This window comes from Lagopus leucura, unplaced genomic scaffold, assembly GCF_019238085.1.
Source record: "Lagopus leucura isolate 7727_CA_CO unplaced genomic scaffold, USGS_WTPT01 Super-Scaffold_100033, whole genome shotgun sequence".
NCBI classification, from domain to species: Eukaryota; Metazoa; Chordata; class Aves; order Galliformes; family Phasianidae; genus Lagopus; species Lagopus leucura.
Window position 1 is genome coordinate 161,097 of NW_024962282.1, and position 18,111 is coordinate 179,207.

General features: G+C 42.7%; 1 protein-coding gene across 5 annotated transcripts in view; it reads left to right on the plus strand.

The window, feature by feature from the left end:
* Positions 1-574: 574 nt before the first annotated feature.
* The window catches only part of SERGEF (secretion regulating guanine nucleotide exchange factor), a 132,413-nt gene continuing 114,876 nt past the window's right edge, over positions 575-18,111 (plus strand). For 4 of the 5 annotated variants that reach the window (XR_006180999.1, XR_006181000.1, XM_042882164.1 and 1 more), the window contains exons 1-8: positions 575-618; positions 1,531-1,669; positions 2,325-2,480; positions 2,793-2,887; positions 4,291-4,351; positions 4,662-4,775; positions 5,072-5,134; positions 8,179-8,337. Coding sequence is in view for 3 of the 5 variants with exons in the window: in XM_042882164.1 (XP_042738098.1) it covers positions 595-618; positions 1,531-1,669; positions 2,325-2,480; positions 2,793-2,887; positions 4,291-4,351; positions 4,662-4,775; positions 5,072-5,134; positions 8,179-8,337 (811 nt within the window). In the remaining 2 variants the exon portion in view is untranslated. The remainder of the gene's footprint in view (positions 619-1,530; positions 1,670-2,324; positions 2,481-2,792; positions 2,888-4,290; positions 4,352-4,661; positions 4,776-5,071; positions 5,135-8,178; positions 8,338-18,111) is intronic. The other variant, XM_042882165.1, reaches the window with a different exon arrangement.

Below are 18,111 nucleotides of genomic sequence, written 5' to 3' on the forward strand. Positions count from 1 at the left end.
GTGCTGCCAGCAATGTAGGGCAGGTGCGTTTTTGCGTTGTTAACAACACGTACCTTCAGCTTCATCCATCCAACCCTTCTGGCTAGGTAGAGTATTAACAATTTACATATTTTAAACCGTTGTGGAGGCTTTAAATGTCAACTAAGTAAACGTGTACCATCCTGCTGGAAATGGGTAGAACAGGTAGAATTTTCCTTCACCACTTCAGCAATAAACACAAACCATTCTGACTGAAGCTGCGTGTTTTATACTGCGACAAGGGGTTTTCTGCACCCGTGCCTTCATTCTCTTGCAAACTGCTTCAGTGAGAAGCGATTTGTCTTCTCCCTTCTAAAGGTTTCCTCGTCTTTCCGCTGAGGTCTGCGTGACCGGCCGCGGTGCCCAGCCGGGCTGTCTGGATGCAGGCGGGCTGCTTCGGGCTCCGCGTGAGCAGCACGCAGCCACGACGCCACCAAGCCCTTCCAGACACGGCAGCCCAACTGAAAGCGCTGCCTCTCCGACCGCCTCCGGGCGGCCGTCCGCGCTGAGCCGCGGCCTCGCCCCATCCCGCCCCGCCTCTTCCTCCCCGGCCGCGGCGAGAAGGGCGCGAGCCCCATGGAGGCGGTGCTCCGCGCGTGGGTAGGTGGGCGCGAAGGCTGCGCGCGGCCGTCAGCCCGCCCTGCGGCCGCGAGATGGCGGCGGGAGGAGGGTGAGGGCGGGCGCTGTGCGGCTCCTCCGGTCGGGCTGCGTGCTGCGGGTGTGCCCGGCCTTTGGCACGAGCGGCGTGAGGACGGGCTTTCGAGCCTTCTAGGGCGGGTAAACAGACGGGCTCTAACAGCCGGTGCCCGCTGGTTTGTTGCTTGTGAGGCGGGAGGAGAGCAGCGCGCTGTGCTGCGGGCAACTGCACCCGTTCCGTGCCTCGTCCTGAGGGCGCGCGGAGTCCGCACGTGTCGGACCTTCTGAGGAGAGTTAGGTGTCTGCCACGCCAGCCAGCGCCGAGAGCAGCCCCTGCCTGGGGTCGGGGCAAGTTCACCGCCCTGCCGCGTGTGTAAAAGCGTGCTAGCACGTTCTTGTTTTGTTCGCTGTAAGGTAGAAGAATCACTTAATGATGGATAAGTGCTTCTGCTTTGCTGCTTTATGTTCCCGGACGATGCAGCGTGTCGTTCTCACCTCATTTTGGTGCGTTACGCTGGCGCAAACAGCACCATTAGCACTGAACAGGTGGCTCTCATTTGTAAGGAGGCGTTCAGCCTTGCCAGGTGTTAGCCTGCAGTCGGTCTTAGCAAGCATATTCCTGTATAGAACAGTGATCAATGGGCTGCAAGGGTGGCCTTAGTGGCAGCAGATCTGGGACGGCCCTGCTCTGTAGTTCTGAGCGCCTGTGTGATGGCTGTAAGAGTGAAGATTGTCCTTTGGGGGATTTTTGGGAGCGGGTAGTGTCAGGTTAACCCGTGCCATGTTCCCGATGAACCCAGTGGTGCAGGAGGAGAGCTGCACGCATCTCTTGTTAACTTTTTTTTCCCCATGTTATTTGTCTGTGTGTGTTTGAAGGGTGCAAACAGCTATGGACAACTTGGCCTTGGTCATAAAGAGGATGTGCTGGTACCTCAGACACTGAAAGATGTTTCCTGCAAATGTCAAGACATCAGGAGCATCACTGGAGGAGGAGGACATTCTGCAGTTATCACTGGTAAGATCATTGCTCTTGCAAGGAGTGCATGACTTGAACAGCCAGGAGAAAATGTCTTTCCTTTCTGGTGCGGTGCTGCCACCTATATGCTGCTTCTGTGTCTGAGCAAGTTTCAATTCTTAGTTGTAAAACAGGCTCCCCCTGGGCTTATCAACTTAATACTTCGGAGAAAGTCCTTTGTTTACTCATCTTCTGTGTCTGTTTAATGACCTTGTGAGGCTAATTTCTAAACCCGTTTGACAGAATAGCTTTTAATACAAAACCGTTACTTGTCCTCTGTTGAGAATGAGGAGGGAAGAAGTCAAATGGGATGTTATTCAATCTGAAGAAGGTAAGGAACAGGAAATAGCATCTGGTCTTCAGAAGGTTCTGCTATATGCCATAGTTAACTACGGGAACAAAGGGATATGAGCAGGTGTGAATGGTATGAAATTCTTCTGAAAACAGGTTCTTGTTTTGCTGTATGAGCTGTCCTCCTTGGCTCTTGACATCTGTGCTTACTCAAAGATGTTTCTGGTTCATCAGAAGTAGCTGTCTCTGTGCGATTCAGTGTATTAAATGACACATCATTACTGTCTTTGTTGCAGGATCTCATTGCATATGTGCTTCTCTGTGAATTGAGCGTGATTTTTTTTTTTTTTTTTAATTATTCCAGGTGCTGGAGAACTCTTTGTATGTGGCCATAACAAAGAAGGGCAGTTGGGATTGAATCACACAGAAAATGTGCTCTGTTTTACACTGTGCGCTGCCCTGTCTGGCTTCTGTGTGCAAGAAGTGGCCTGTGGCTGGGATTTTACAATCATACTAGGAGGTAAGCCCATCTTTGCAGGAGTTGGGGGAGTATGGGAGTGTGGAGAGCACGCTGACAGTTCACATTGCTGTTGTTTGTGCACTCACAGGTTTTAAGCTGCTTGAAAGCTATTGTGCGTGAGCTTCAGATCTTAACTGATCATTATGCTGTAAAATCAGAAGTCTGTGGCCTCAGAGACCTGAGAAGGGGAGATGTTAGGTCTTTTTTTTTTTTTTTCCAGTTATTTCACTGTTTTTTTGCCTACTGTAATGTTACAATACTTTGCTTTTACTCAAAGATACCCCGATCACTCTCTAATGCTTTCTTTTGCAGGAGCTGGCCTTGTTCTGTCCTGTGGGTCTAATGCTTTTGGGCAACTAGGAGTTCCTCAAATTTCAGGCCCGTGCTTGATTCCACAAAAGATCGAGGTAAGGATTTAAAAGGAACTGCTCTATAGCTCTGTGCATTCTGTTGCTTACAGCAATGACAAGGTCTGGTGACCTCAGTGAGCTTTTGAGCTTGACTCTTCAACTGTTTTAAAGGAGTCCATCTGATGAAGTAAATTTACTGACAACCAGTGATGGTCTTTGACCCAGAAATGAAATGCTACGGTTGCTTTCTTTTGTTATGTGAGGGAGCTGCCCTCTTACAACAGAAAGTTGTCTTTGTCCTTAGAGCTGAGGATGTTTCATGTAACACATCTTGATAACATCTGCAGAATGTCTGTTCAGGTGTTGTAAAGTGATGCTAAAGCTACCAAAACCACAGAAGTTTACTTCAGCTGCAGTTTTACCTTGAGTGTGTAAGAGACCAGATAGGTTATACGCCTGCAGGCTGTTCCTACCTTTGCTATACCTCATTCAACATTTGTGACTAACAATTTGAAGGGTGGAACATGTAGAACAAAATAGGCCAGCAGTAATCCCCCCTTGGAAAAAAAAAGCCTGTGTCCAAGTTGAACAAAATTAGTTCTGTCAACGAGCTTCCAAGGAAATCGGATGGAGAGTTAGCTAACAGTTTCTCTCTTGTCCACTACCTTCAACTGTAAGTGCTAAAGGCAACAGAGCTGGTGCTGCTCCTGTAGGTTGTGTGGAGATCTGTGGTGATACCTGGAGGTGAGGCACCACTGTGGGTAGGGAGCTCTGAATGTAGCCTCAAACTGTTTGCATTAAAATGCTTTAAGTGGTAAGAACTGAGACTTCCATACCAAAAAAAGCTTCTTTAGTGTTGGCTGTAAGCCTAACAGTGTAAATAAATTTCTCATGGGAATTCTAATTAATCCCTAATTTACACTGTAGCTTCTTACTTGAAGAATGCTAATGAAATGCTTTTACATCCTCTCCGTGTAACACAAGTGAGAGCAGAAAGGACTCTCAGACAGGAACAGTAGCCTCGTGGTCTATGCCAGTCACTGCTCTGTTGTGATTTTTGAATTTTGTGACAGTCTGGTTATTGTAGGGAAGAATTGGTCCTCTAGTGAATAGGGCTTTCCTCACCTGATCCAGGAAGCAACAAGGGTACAGAACATCACTCCAGTGTAGTGCCTCGAAAATGGTGGCAGTGACAGTGTGGACCATTCATTCATCTGAAATATTTTCTTTTGCTTTGTGTCCTTTTAAGTGCTCGGATGGAAGTGAAGCATGGCTGACAAAAGTTAATAGGAACATCTTCTAAAAACAAACAGTAATACATTGGTGTGCATTGTGATGTGCAGGCTGGAATCGAGAGCTATTTTCACTGTGCCCCACAAATGTGTTCAGCATATTCTGCTTTTTAGAGGCAAAAATATGCTAAACCTTTTTTCTTCTTTTTTTTTTCTTTACTCGAGCAGTCCCTCAAAGAGAAAGTAGTGGGTATTGCTGCAGGACTGAGACATGCCCTTGCTGCTACAGGTAAATATGTTATTGTTTTCTCATTTCTGGAACACATGAAGAGCACTTTTAATGTGTTTTAATGACCTAGATGGGGTGGAAAAATTAAAAAAAGAATTTTAGCTACTATTTATACTCATGTGATGAGACTATAGTTGTTGTCTAGAAGGATAACCCTGGTAAAGTTTGGTTTTGGCATAAAGAACATGCAAAGCATAATTCGAGTCAGTGAAAATGAAAGTGCTTTTAAAATTAATTAATTATTCAGTTGAGTTAAGTGATTTTATTGGTGGTGATTGTGTTTTAATCTCTGTGTGTTCACTTTGGGAAGAGAGTGGTTTGGTGTTTCAGTGGGGAACTGGCATGGCATCTCGGGCAAAGCGTGCGCACCAGGGGAAAAGCCTCCCTCTGTTCTGGACTGCAAAGGAACCCTGTGAAATAAAAGGTAATCCTGGAGTCTGACTTCTTTGTCGAGGTGATAGAGCTGAAATATATTTTGCAGTGATATGTTTCTTTTTATGAAGCTGCTTGGTGTTATAAGTATGGAGCATCTGAAACAGAATCTGTACAAATTCATAATCCACAGGGAACAATGATACTGAGTCTTTTAGCATCTGTGACCCAGAAGCAGGGGTTTTCGTTATAAAATTCATTATCATACAATCATACATTGATAGAACTTCATGGCTGTGCACAAAATGATATCTTTTGTACAAGTTTATAAGACTAATTTTTCCTTAGGCCTGGAAGATGTGAAAGCAAAGAGAGTTGCTGCAGGCTCCTACCATTGTGTGTCTCTTACAGGTAGGCCCTAGGTGTAGGCATGGAAGTCCTTGTCTCAACATATGAGGGGGTTCTGTGCTTTGGAAGTGTCTGTCAGCTTTGGCTTGGCTGATCAGTGTGTTGTGGCATAATGCTGGTTAGCCAGCCTGTAGTGGTTTTGGATTCTGGGAGCTTCCATCTTAATAAGACCTGGATTCACTGTGTTCTTTGTATTTTATTCATGGGGTCGGGTATGACACAGCCCTTAGAAATAAGCAAGGCTCTGGGCTCTTAGTGGTTAGAAACTGCAGAGATTTGTGAAAGCACTTGGTTGCATAGATTTCTGCAGCAGCGGTGCTGCATCAGGTGACCGAATGGGTGAGCCCTGGCCCGAGGGCAACCCTTTGCCAATGGGAAGGAGTGTTAGGGGCTGTGTTGTGAAAGGCTGCTGTGGCTGTCCTCCTGCAACTGGAAAGTTGGCTGTGCTGTGCATGAGCAAGAGGTCTTGTTGGCTCTGCAGTAACAGCATGCACACACCTGTGTGAGGTGGTGTAAGAGCTCCAAGCATATTAAAAGCAGTGGGAAATTGCTTTATCACTTAGACATTTGCATAACTTAGGGCATTTGTTCCCTACCCAGTGCTCCTGCTCTGGGTGCTAAGTATCTGGTTGTGCAAGTGTAAGAAAAGTTATTTATTTATTTTTATTTCTTGGCAGACCAAGAGATGGGGAAAGAGAATAGCTTTGCATCTGTAAACTTACAGTTCTAAAATGTGGGAAGTGTATTGAACTGTATGCAAACAAATCTTTACAGAACTTCAGGAGTTCTTTGCAAATATGCAGCCATCTGGTACCTCTGCCATCATCAAATGGAGTGCTGCAGAGCCTGCTTACACTTATGCAGAGATGGAATTGCATGGGGAAACATTAGATGTGAATTACACTGAGGTCTGAGATGCAAAGTCTGTACGTGATTAGTGAAGAACTGGCAGGACAAATAGAATCTGCTTTAGCTAATTAGCACTTTCAGTGTGTTTTGTTTCTTTTCTTTTCTTTTTTTTTTTTTGAGAGCAATCTATTTGGCAACAGGGCAACCACATCTAACAAAGTAGGTGTCGAAGCTTTCAATGATATGCTGGTATTGCTGCCCTTCCATCTGCATTAGCTTCTAAGGATGCTTATTTAAGCATCTACTAACTGTAGAGTGTGCTATTTATTAAGTGAGCATCACTGCAGATTTTTTTTCTAGGAATTTCCTGCTGAGCAATGCAGTTCTCTTGGGCTCTGTCCCACGAGCCACCTGCTGGTAGGACACTGAACACCAGTCAGCGGGAGGCTTTTGATACAAGGGTTGAAGTGTATTGTTGCAAACGTTAATTTTTCTTTTTATCAATAAATAAAGGGGGCAGGGGGATCTGAATGACACTTTGTGTTGGAGATTTCAGTCTCCAGACTTTCTTGGCCTGTGAACGTGTACTTGGTGTGTGCATGACTTCTCTTGCTTGTGCAGAATGAACTGACTTCAGGAGGCCTGGCACAGCTCGTGTTCTGCTTATTACAGGTTATGTTTTTTTTAATATGGAGGTCTAGAACCTGGGCTGAATCATTTCATGCTGAAAAGATTGGATTAATGATAAGTAGTATCTGCAGAAGGACTCATCTGAACACTTACCTCGTTACTGTCAATTGGCTGTTAGGCTGTGAGCATCTCCAACTCGTATTGGGGAGCCACACGAAGCAAATGCATGTTTCTGTAAACATAATTATCCCTGTGGGTGGAATCCTGGAGTGTGTACTTGCATAAATGCTTCTTCTGCAAAGGGAGTGGGGGAAGACAATTACTTACAGAAGTCTCTTAGTAGTTGTGTAGTAGTGCTTTCAGACATGATAATACTTTGATTTTGCTTTGTGATGGGTAGTACCTGCTTTACCTACCTGTTCTTAGCTGTGTATCATATTCCTTTAGGAAGTGACTGAGCAGGATGGGGTAGGGAGCATTAGACCATCCCTGCTTTTGAGGATTTACTGAATATGCTCAAGCTGAATTCAGCAGCAGAGTTACAAGTGGAGCTGGGAGCCTGTAGCTCCTGTAAAGAGACTGGGAGACTGTTCAAGTTTCCCAAGCGCTTGAGGGGAGTTGTGTTATTTGCTGCTCTTCAGGTTATCTAATGGGCTGAGTCTAAGCTTTGGGCTGGAGGTAAAAGCTGGCCTGCAAGGACAGAGTGGCAGAGAGAGAGTGCTCAGTGAATGACCTCAAAATACTTAAAGCTTTTTCTCTAAGATATTTTCTACTTTACTTAGCTCTCTTATAAAACTTTGCCTTTGCTGTAAAGGTGTTTCAGTCATCTTTCAGAAATTCAGAGTAGAAATTAAGCCTGGATGGACCTCAACTTCAAAACCCTGGTTGTCTCAGGAAGTCAGTGTAGCCCTCAGAAAACACATTTTGTTGTTAAAACCCTGGCAAATATTTCTCATATTCTGATTACAGCTTTTGTGCATGTGGTAAAGAGACCCTCCTTTCCTCAAAATCACTGGGCAGCCTGGTTGTATGGGGACTGCTGAATCATGGCCTGAGCCTCTGATTGATCACCTGAGGCGAGCACTGAGTCAGCCCTGGGAGCACAGGTGAAGGCAATTCTCCTGTGCTGCAGGAAGGGGTGGAGCCTGGCTGCACCTCTCTGAGACCCATTTAAGAGCTGACCATAAGTAGGGAAGGATCACTTCTGGAGATCCACTCCACTGGAGTTTCCCATACGAGCCCAGGGTAGGGCTAGTGCACCTATCATTTCTGTTTCCTGCTTTGGTGTAATAACATCATAGCCAAGCTCTCTCTGTTATACCATAACATCTGTATATTCATTAATCGTACGCTGCTATACCGTAACATTGGTATATTCATTAACTGTTCACTGGTCTAGCATTAAATGGGGAGGTTGGTGGCCCTGCATGTGGCAGGGGGGTTTGGAGATTTGTGATTATTGAGGTCCCTTCCAACCCTGGCCATTCTGTGAGCTGAGTCAAGTAATGTATCTGGTGTTGTTCTGTGTGTGTCACTTTCAGCTTATTTTACTTCTTTATCAACTGCAGGTGAAGGACACCTCTATGTCTGGGGTAGCAACAAACATGGGCAGCTGGTGAGCAAAGAGATATTTCTTGTTGAGCCCAAGAAGATCGACGCTCAGTTTTTCTCACATGAAAAGATTGGAGCAGTTTGGAGTGGTTGGACTCACTTGGTGGCGCAGACAGGTAGGATGTGTAAAAAGCAGCCAGATGTGGCAGCAGATCTGCAAATAGCCTACACTGCATGCAAACTGTGATCTTACTAGTATTAACTGAACACAGGAATGAGGGAGAGGGAGAAGACAATCCTGAACAAGTGTTTGCCTGACAAGCATGGAGGGGGTCATAAGTAACCAGGGAATGGTTCATACCTGAGTCTTAGCTGAGGATATGAAGATGCACCAGAGCACAGTTGTGCTAATCTTGTTATACTTCAATACTGGGCGTACCTTCTAGTGCTGCCCTTGCTCTTTTGTAGTAGGGTGCTTAAAATTGAATAAAGTAACGTGTTCAGAAGAGAGACAAACTGAGCTGGTTTAGAGTGCCTTGCTTCTGTGGTCAAATGTGGAAAGTGTTTAGAAGAGATAAGTAAAAGGAGACCTTGTTAGTTTGAAAGGTGTTATCCTAAGATGAAATGACTTTGTTGAACATGTTTGGCTGTACCTTCCTGGGAAAAGAAAATGTGAAATATTGCTGCTTGCGGAAGACTTATAGGGTCAGATTCTTTCCTAGAAATAGATAAGGAATGCTGTGTACTAATGACATCCATGTAAAATGATGATTGATCTGATGAAGGTCATTAAAATGCATTTGCATTGCTGCTCTGTTGTGAAATACAAAGGTGGAAGAGAAAGGGAAAGCATCTGAAACTGTTTTGCTGTTATCATATGTGAATAGTATGTGCATATGTGCAGTATCTGTACTGAGGTATGAGAGTTAAGATGCTCAAAAGGATTATTATTTTATGAAACAAAAAGAGCAGCCAGAACTAGATTTGCAGGGGTTACATACATTTGTTTTAGCTTGTGCAGACTGCCAGGTAAGGAAATGAAGAACAGATGGAAACATTTTTCTTAGAGCTGTGTCGAAGATTTAAGAGGATCTGGTCTGTCAGGATACAACCAGTTCATCAGAGGGGACACAGATCTGTTGTTATTACTGGATTCTGTAGTTATGGATACTGGTTCAAGGAGTGCTTAGTCTCCTTGGTCACTGTGTGCTCAAACGTCACAGTGTGCTGAAGTGTGGTATTAAATTGGCGCTGTAAATAATGACATGGTCACACAGTGATGTCCTTGCTCTGGGAGAGAACTGCCTGTTTTAATTACAGTGTATTGTGAACTCTTGGTGGTAGGACTTGAAGAGATGCAATGCATGACTGGAAAAACAAATTGGTTAATCATTCTGTTTCATGGTGTTCGTTGCTTGACATCAAAGTATGTGAGAGAAGTGCTATGTGAAAGGCATTGCTCTTCCTGTCCTCTCAGCTGTTTGAAAGCTTTGAATGCTGATTTCTTTATTTTTTTTTCAGAGGATGCATACTGAAAATTTCTTAGCTGGAATCAATGCAATGTACTGCTTGGAAGCATTTCAGGCAGATAGGAATTTCTCTCAAAATGCATGATTCTTGATAATTAATGTCACTCTCACAGGAGTAGAAATGGTGGAAGAAGTGACATTAGTCAGGACAGCCTATTCTTTAAGCAGAAGGTCTTGTCAATGTGGTTTGCCTGGCTTCATTATTCCTTATAATAAAGTATATCCATGAAACAAAATTTCCCTGAGATTTTAGAAACTGCAGTGTTTCACTTATTTATCCATGGCCATTACAGAACTGAAGGGAATATTCTGGTAGGTGGTTTTAAGATGGGGAGGGTGGAATTCTGCTGACTGACTAGCAGAGGTACTTTTTTCTTTTTTTGGTAAATGTTTGAAAGGGATTTAAATAGGCTGGCTTGACATTTGCATCAGAACTGGCCAAGTGGTGTAGTGCTGTAAGTTATTGCTGTATTTCGAATTTTAAATCTCTTTGGAAGTCAACGGACCTGAGTCTTAAATTATTTGGAATAAGGTTTTGAATGGCCTTTGGCAGCATCCAGACACAAATCAGAACCTTATGGGACTTCCAAAGGTTGCTCATCTGCCAGATGTAGTGTAAGCTAAGCACTTAACTTGCTGAAAAATCACTAATTGCTTACGGATAAACTTGCAGTTCTCTGAGTAACTGGAAATGCAGCCCAATCGAATGCTTCTCCCTGTGTGTCATTTTCCCTCCGTTATTTTTACTGCATCCTAGCAAAAGAGGAAATGGTGCTCCAGTTTGCTGCTGCTGAAGTTGCATAAAGCAGTGCTCTCCAAACGACTTTGATCACAAATCCCTATCAGTAAGAAAAAAAACCAACACAAAACAGCAGAACTTCTTGCTCGTGCACCCCCACTCCAAGTGTACTTACTATTTGAGAGGATGCATTACTTTTACTACTGGAGCGTACTATGCAAATAATATACATAGAGGTAGAAATTAAGGGATGAATAAGAGGATGAAATGCTATTGAAAGCACTATGTAAAATACTACTTTCGATGCTGAAGTATTCATTTGTAAATTCACAAGTGTTGCCATTTCAAAATGGCTCTTGGATCTTTATGTGCTGGGTGAGCAGCGCTTGCCTGCACAACCGTGGAGCACTGAAATGGTTCAGTGTGATGGTAGAAGCAACCATCTGGAGGAGCAGTGGCAGTTGTAGTGGGTGCTGTGGATTAATACTTCTAAAGCAAGTCTGAGCAAGTTACCAACTTATCAGACAAGAAAGAACGTTTCCTAAACATTTTCTTCTTTAAGTTCTCCCTATGATGTAGACCATCCTCTTTTAAAAAGACTTGCTTTATTTTTTCTTTCAAACTATTGCCGAAATTTTTCATTGTGACTTAAAACAAAACACACAAAAAGCTTTTTTAAAATTTTTTTTATCTATTTCTTCCCTGCTACGTCCTTATAAATGAGTTCAGCTGCTCCTGAAATCACTCAAATGCATGCATCTCTTTTAATATACTATCTTCTATCTCATTCAGCAGCTGTGTTGAATATTCTGTTTCCAGTCCATCCTTCCTTCCTTCCAATGTCCTTAGAGTCTGGTAAACTCTGTCTTCTGTTATCTCTATCATGAAGTAGGTCAGTTTCAAGAAGTTAATTCCTGAGATAGGAATTGCTTGACTCAAGGAATTTAAGGTGCATTTTCATAGCGTGCTGTGTTGTTCATCATCAATAGGATGGGATCATCATCAATAGAATAGGATCCTTAACTGATCCTATTCAGATCCAGTTCTTTTTAATCATAGAGGTCTCTTTTGGACTTTTTCTGTTGCAAACTTACTTTAAAGTAACTCAGAATCCTTCCAAGTAGCTCCTACCCTTTACTGATTCCCAAGGACGTACACAACTAGACGTACTAGACCTTCATAGAACCACTTCAAAATAAGTTGCTGTTGTAATTGCTCTGTGAAATGGTCCTGGTCAGTGATGGTTGGTCCAAAAAGATTAAGAAACTGTGCTTGTTTTTTGATCAGGTATCTGATGATAAGATAAGACACTGGCAAGCACATTAGTTTATTCCTTTTTTGCTGCATGAATGCTTGTATCAAGTGACTTTCAAGGTGCGCGTTTCCATTATAGCAGCACTGTTAATGCTGCTTAGGTGAAGGATGGACCAGATGCATTCTTCTGACTTTGGACTCCGAGTGCAAGTATTTCTCTTTACAGGTGACTGCTCTGTAATATGGTTTGTTTCTTTCCCTAAGCACTGCTTTATGGCACAAGGATACCAGTGCCATGTATTTGATACTGCTTTGAAGAACAGTCAGCTCTTTGCTTATCTTCTTAACAATGTCTACTTTAATTTGTGGTCCTTCTCCGATTGATAGACGCTTTGAATGTAGCAGCTGAAAGAGAGGCTATCACAAAAGTTATTTGTAAGAGAGTTAAGTTGTAGCTTGTAATGCTGAAGGTTCCAAAGTAGGGAATTTGGAAAAATATAGAACTGATGTGAGTTGGAGGTAAACCTAAAAACAGCAAGAAAAGACTTTTAAAGACTGAAAGGTGAATCATCAACTCGTTTCAAAACAAGCGATTTCCTTTTTAACTCTGAGATCTTGTTAATAGGCCTTCTTAAGCTGCCCTGTTCTGTTATCTAAGTGTTTGCAATATGTTCTCTAGGTTATTTTTCATGTGACAGCACATGGAATGGTGGTCTGCTTGAGTTCACATAAAGAATTCCAAACTCTTTCTCCCAGAAGGAGTTGCCTTAAGAATGCAGTTAGAATGATCTATCTGCTTCCTATCTGAAACTGCCAGTGGCTAGAAAGTCTTGGCAGAGCATACTTCAGACCCCTTCAGGTAGCCTGAATGATGTCTGGAATCCTTATTCTAAATGCGCATCTGAGTTTGTGCTCCTGCAAACCTCCCTTGACCTGACCTCATTTAGTCTGCATGAAAGCCCTGGGGTGGTCTCACAGGCTAGTGACCTACATGATAAAACAAGCTTATCTTCTGTTTTTCTGAAGCAAATGAGAATGCATCCAAAGACTGAGAACAGGCTGATGGAATATTTCTAATCGGAGGCTAGAAGAAGGGGCTTCGTGCTCTGTTTGCACTTGGGCTTTCTGCAGTCAGTAAGCAGCTCTCCAGCCTTGCTGTGAGCGGTGCAGTGGATGGGGCTGCAGCCAGGTGAGGTGTGCGGGCGCTGCTCTGTGGTACCGAGCAGTGCGGTGTCAGCCCGCTAGAGGGCCTCTCCAGATTTCTTTTGAATCAAGGCTCTGCAGCCTTCCTGCTGCTGGAAAGCATACATCTTTGCCTTGAAATTTTCAGCAGCTCCCTGAGAGCAAATCCTGACTTTTGTATTTTATTTTTTGCACCTTATCTGCTATACCAATAAGGCATCTGTTTTATGAGGACTCTTTTGTCCTGTTAGCTGCTATAGGGTGTTCTGCCAAAAGGAACTGCAGTTGGGAAATGACATTTTTGAACAGTGAATAGTTTAGAGATCTTGTTGCAGTCGTCTGAGTTTGAGCTCTGGTGTTCTAGAGACTGTGTTTGTTTAAAACCAAGTCAAAATGCTGATATTGCTGTTATCCCTATGAAAAACGATAACGACAAAACCCCCTTCTTATTTTCCTTCTGCTTTTTAAGATCTTTTAGTGGCTATACCTAAGAGGTGGTCTGGGTCTTTGTCTTGATGGTTAGTGATAATACAGCAGTGCTGCTTCTAAGGATCATTTGGAGTGATTGCCTTTGCTAAAGCAACACCACACACAGCAAGGTTGGGTATTTACTTTCAGCACTGAAGAAATGGAATGCCAGAGTGTGTATTTACAGGCTGGTCATCAGATATATGTTCTGAATTTAGCTTGTTTAGATGGAAGAGCAAAATTAGTGCTGTTTCCAGCTATGTCAGTTTGGCCAGTAGGATGTCATGGGGCGTAATCTGGTGGGGTAAGCTGTTGATTTTCTGAGCCATATAAGGATGCTGTGTATTAATTTTTATGCACACTTGCACTTTCATATACTAATTTGCCTTGTATATATATTCATGTGTAAGTGTTAATTGAGGACTGGTCTACAAGGCTGAGAATTGGTGGATTTTCAGTTTTGAGAATAAAAGTATCTGTTTGTGACCCCAAGAGGACTTGAATGTTAATGTTAGCTATCTTTTGATCTCTGGAATAATGTGACAGGTTAGATTCTTTTTGTAGATAAAGCACATAAGGAAAGGAGCAAAGGGATAAGGAATGCTCTGCAATCTTTGGGTCTCCCTGTGATGCTTTGTTGAGGGACGTGAGTAGTGGGCACGGTGGTGATGGGTTGACTGTTGGACTAGAAAATCTAAGTAGTCTTTTCCAACCTTAATGATTCTACAGCTCTGATGCTTGATGTTTTTTTTTTTTTTTTCTTTCCACTTGCTTCGAATGATGGGAGAGTTTGTGATTATTTGCTGCCTGTGAGAAAGCAGGAAGGATTTTGTGTCCATCTTCAAAGTGACTTCCTTACGGGTAGATCTCATGTTCTGACTGATAATGAAATTTCTGGTTACATTAAGTGTAAAAAAACAAAAAAACAAAAAAACAAACAAAAAAAACCAAATATCTATCTGTATCTTTGGATGCATATGTTTTTGGCTGGCAAGTTTTCAAACTTGAGGGCAAACCCTGAAGGTCCTGTATTTGATTATATAGGCTGCAGCGTGAAGAGAGGAATGAAAGAAACACAGAAGCTTGGGAACCAAAATTCAGAGATAAAAACTTTGCAGTAAATACGGGTTTTGTGGGTAACTTACAGTATGCAGTAACAGGATTGGAGGTTCAAGGTGCATATAGGAATTGCCTTATTTCTTGCACTGTTTTCAAAGCTGCCTCCTTGCTCCATCGCCAATTTTTCACTGCTGTTTCAACTTAGGTAATTATTATTTTTAGGAGAAGCTTATATAAGCTGCTGAAGCAAAGGTTAATGGGAAGCATGCAACCTGTAACTCAGGAAGCCACTTCTGGGCTGGAAGCCAGCTGAGAACCAGATCTTGGGGGGGGGGCTGGGGTCAGATTGGTGTCAGGGCTGCACCTTCTGTGGGTGCTCTGAGAATTGAAATGTCTGGGAGTGCACATACATAGAAATGAACACTTACTCAGCACTGCGTGGGCACGTAAGATTTACATGTGTAAAGAGGTGTACTGACAAACTGAATCGACGAGATGTTTGTTATACTTCAACTTTTTGTGTGTGAAGTTCACCTTCTGAATTGGATTCATTTTATCTTTTTCAGTAGACACGTGTAACTAAACTCTGCAAAATGTGGGCATAAATTATTATACTACGAATATCTGTGGCAATTTTCCATTTATTTTCTGTGGCCACACCTATAGATTTTTTTTTTTAAAGTAATTTATGTTTTAACAGACAGTTCCATTCCAGTTGCAAGTCATCCCATTAATGCAAAAGCTTTGAGAAAGATGCAGTAAAGCTAATGAATTGAATCAAAATCCTGCCATTTTGAAAACTGTGAAGGTGAATGTCCAGATGTGCCACTGTGTTGTCTTCAGCCATGTCCTTTGGTAATCCTGAATTGAGCTCCCAAAAGATTGCTTTTTGTTGTTGCAATTTTGATCATCTTTTGCCTTGCTTCCAGGAGCAACCTGGTTTTCATGAGTTGAGGACATTTATTGGCATCAATATTTAGAGGTGATTGGGAAAACTGAATGAAAACAGAAAGCATCAATGACTTACGGGAACTGATGTTTTCCATTCCTGAAATCGCTTTTCTTGCTACTTGCTCGGCTATGGGCCAGTCTGCATCTCTGCAGCCCCAGTGCTGTGAATTCTGGGAGGGTTTGAATGTACAGGTTCAGCCAGTGTTTCCTGCAGAAGGAGAAAAAAACAAAACAAAACGACAACAAAAACCCAGAAGACGTGAGCTGGTGACCTGAAGAACCACATTCATCAGACATTGAAGGAGTTTATCACATTGTTATCTGTTTTTGGGGTTTTGATGGGAATTCATTCATCGGGCTGCATAGAAATGAATTTTGTAGACTGTTTATACGTGGAAGATTTCTGCATGTGAGATGCAAAAGCCAAATGATACAACTTGTCTTTGGGGAAGGGTGGCAGGGGGTTGCATCTTGTGAGGGCCGCTGTAGAGCTTTGTTCCTGTAACTGCCAATTTGCTGGAGAGTCTTGGGGAAGCTCTGCTGGCAACAAATAGATCACAGTAGACCTTGGATCTCCAGTGTTTGCACTCGTGAGGCACAGCAGGTCTTGTTTCCAACAGCTATGTCTCAGCAGCACAACAGGAGCTTTGTATTACATCCCACTCTCTGTCTCTGCCCCTCTTGTTTAGTTCTGTCTGACAACACAAGTGTGCGTCTTGCATGTATTTTTTTTCCTGTTCTTTAACAGGAACTAAGTAAACAGGACCTTTAAGTTGTATCTTGCTTATGCAGCCAATCACTTTTTCTTGCTTTATAATATCAAGCTGTTGCTACCAAGTTAATGAGTTTCTAACACACTGAACATTAAAACATTCTGGATTTTATTTTCAGAACTGTATGGATTTGAGTTCAAGTTTCCTACAAATATGTAGAAAGGATTGGCATTTTCTTTGACTCCATGCCATGAACTGGCATCATTCCTTGGCTTCATTTTTAAACTTGTAGCTAGGGTAAGTCTATGTGTATTTGTGTATTGTTGCATCTATTTGTGCTGCTCCCTGACTTCTACGTGACTTTGGTAAAACATTTGAAGAAATTCTTTTTATGAATCAAGGAACAGGCCTGGTTCAGTGTGAACTGAAAGTTGTCTCTGAAATCATATCCTATCAAGTGTTCAGTTTTTCATATATTCTGTTTTCTCCATAGATATTTAGTAACAATCTTCTGAGTGATTTGTGATATCTCTTTGGTAATTATCCCTCTTTTGCTCCTCTTTATTCTTAGTAATTTTCAATTGGTACATTAAGTAGTTATGCATACCATACACTCATAGTATGGCTTGGATTGTAGGGGACCTTAAGGATCACTGGGTTCCAACTCCCTGCATGAGGGAGTTGCCAGTCACCAGCTCAGGCTGCCCAGAGCCCCATCCAGCCTAGCCTTGAGCACCTCCAGGGATGGAACATCTGTAGCTTCACTGGGCAGCCTGTGCCAGTGCCTCGCTGCCTCTGAGTAAAGAATTTCTTCCTAACAGCTAATCCAAACTCCCCTCTTTTAGTTTAAAACCATTATTCCTTGTTCTATCACTAGCAGACTGTGTAAAATGTTGTATCTCCCTCTTGTTTTGTAATTTCCTTTTAAGTAGTGGAAGGCTGAAATGAGATCTCCCTAGATCTCCTTCTCTGAGCTGAACCAGCCCACCTCCCTAAGCTAAAGGAGAGGTGCTCCAGCACTGTGATCATTTTTGTGTCCCTCCTCTGGACCCAGCAGCTTTCTTGTGCTGTGGGCCCCTGACCTGGATGCAGTACTCCAGAAGGGACCTCACAGGGGGTGAAGTAGAGCCCGTCATCTCCCTCTCCCTGCTTTCCACCCCTCTTTCCCTTGTAAATTATCTTGTGAGTATATTGGCAAATGGACATTTAGGTGGCTTATGGAGAGTAGGATTTAAATGGATTTTAGTTAAATGTACTTCACAATAAATGACAAAGGGTGTTTTTTTTTTTTTTTTTAAACAAGAATTGTAAAACTGGAAGAAATAACTGTGATCATGTTTGCTCACTTATATGTATGGCAGCCTATAGAATTCCTTTCCCACAGTAGAAGGGAAAGATACAACGTGGAGCTTTTCTGGCCAGGTTATCTTGGCCGTGACTTCCTCATGCTTGCTTACGCCTGTCCAGGTGCATTTTGCTAAATACTGTGTGACTGGATGAGCTTACAGAGCGATTCAGTTCCTGTTCAGCAGAACACTTCAGGGCTTTTTTAACAGAGGTTTTGTGTGGGAAGAAGGGCTCCGTTATATTCAGTTTCTCTCCTCTTCTTTTTTTTCCCTTGCCATATCATCTTTTTTGCTGTTGGAAATGATGATTGTTGTGCACCTAGCAATGTGAATGTCTGCCCTGGCTTGGAGGAACTTTGATCTTAAAAAGCTTTCAGAAAAATGAACCTGTAAAGTGTAGATGTGGTATAGATTTTGTTTAGCTCATTAGAGTGTAAGATAAATTTTTTTTCCCCCTTTTTGTTCATTTCCTTTGCTTTCTGTGGTTGGGTTGCTGCAGTTTATGGCTAGCCATATGTTTTGCAAACATAATAAACAAGGTCAGTTACATTAGCAAGCATGTGGAAGGTTATGAGTAAGAAGGTTCTAATGGGGTCTTGCTGTCAGCACAGACTCTGTATGAAGCAGAGAACCTCCTTATCCCTCGCTCTTTGAAAACAGACTCAGTTGTTCACCCACAATGGCAATGATTTGTGTGACAGTGGCTTTG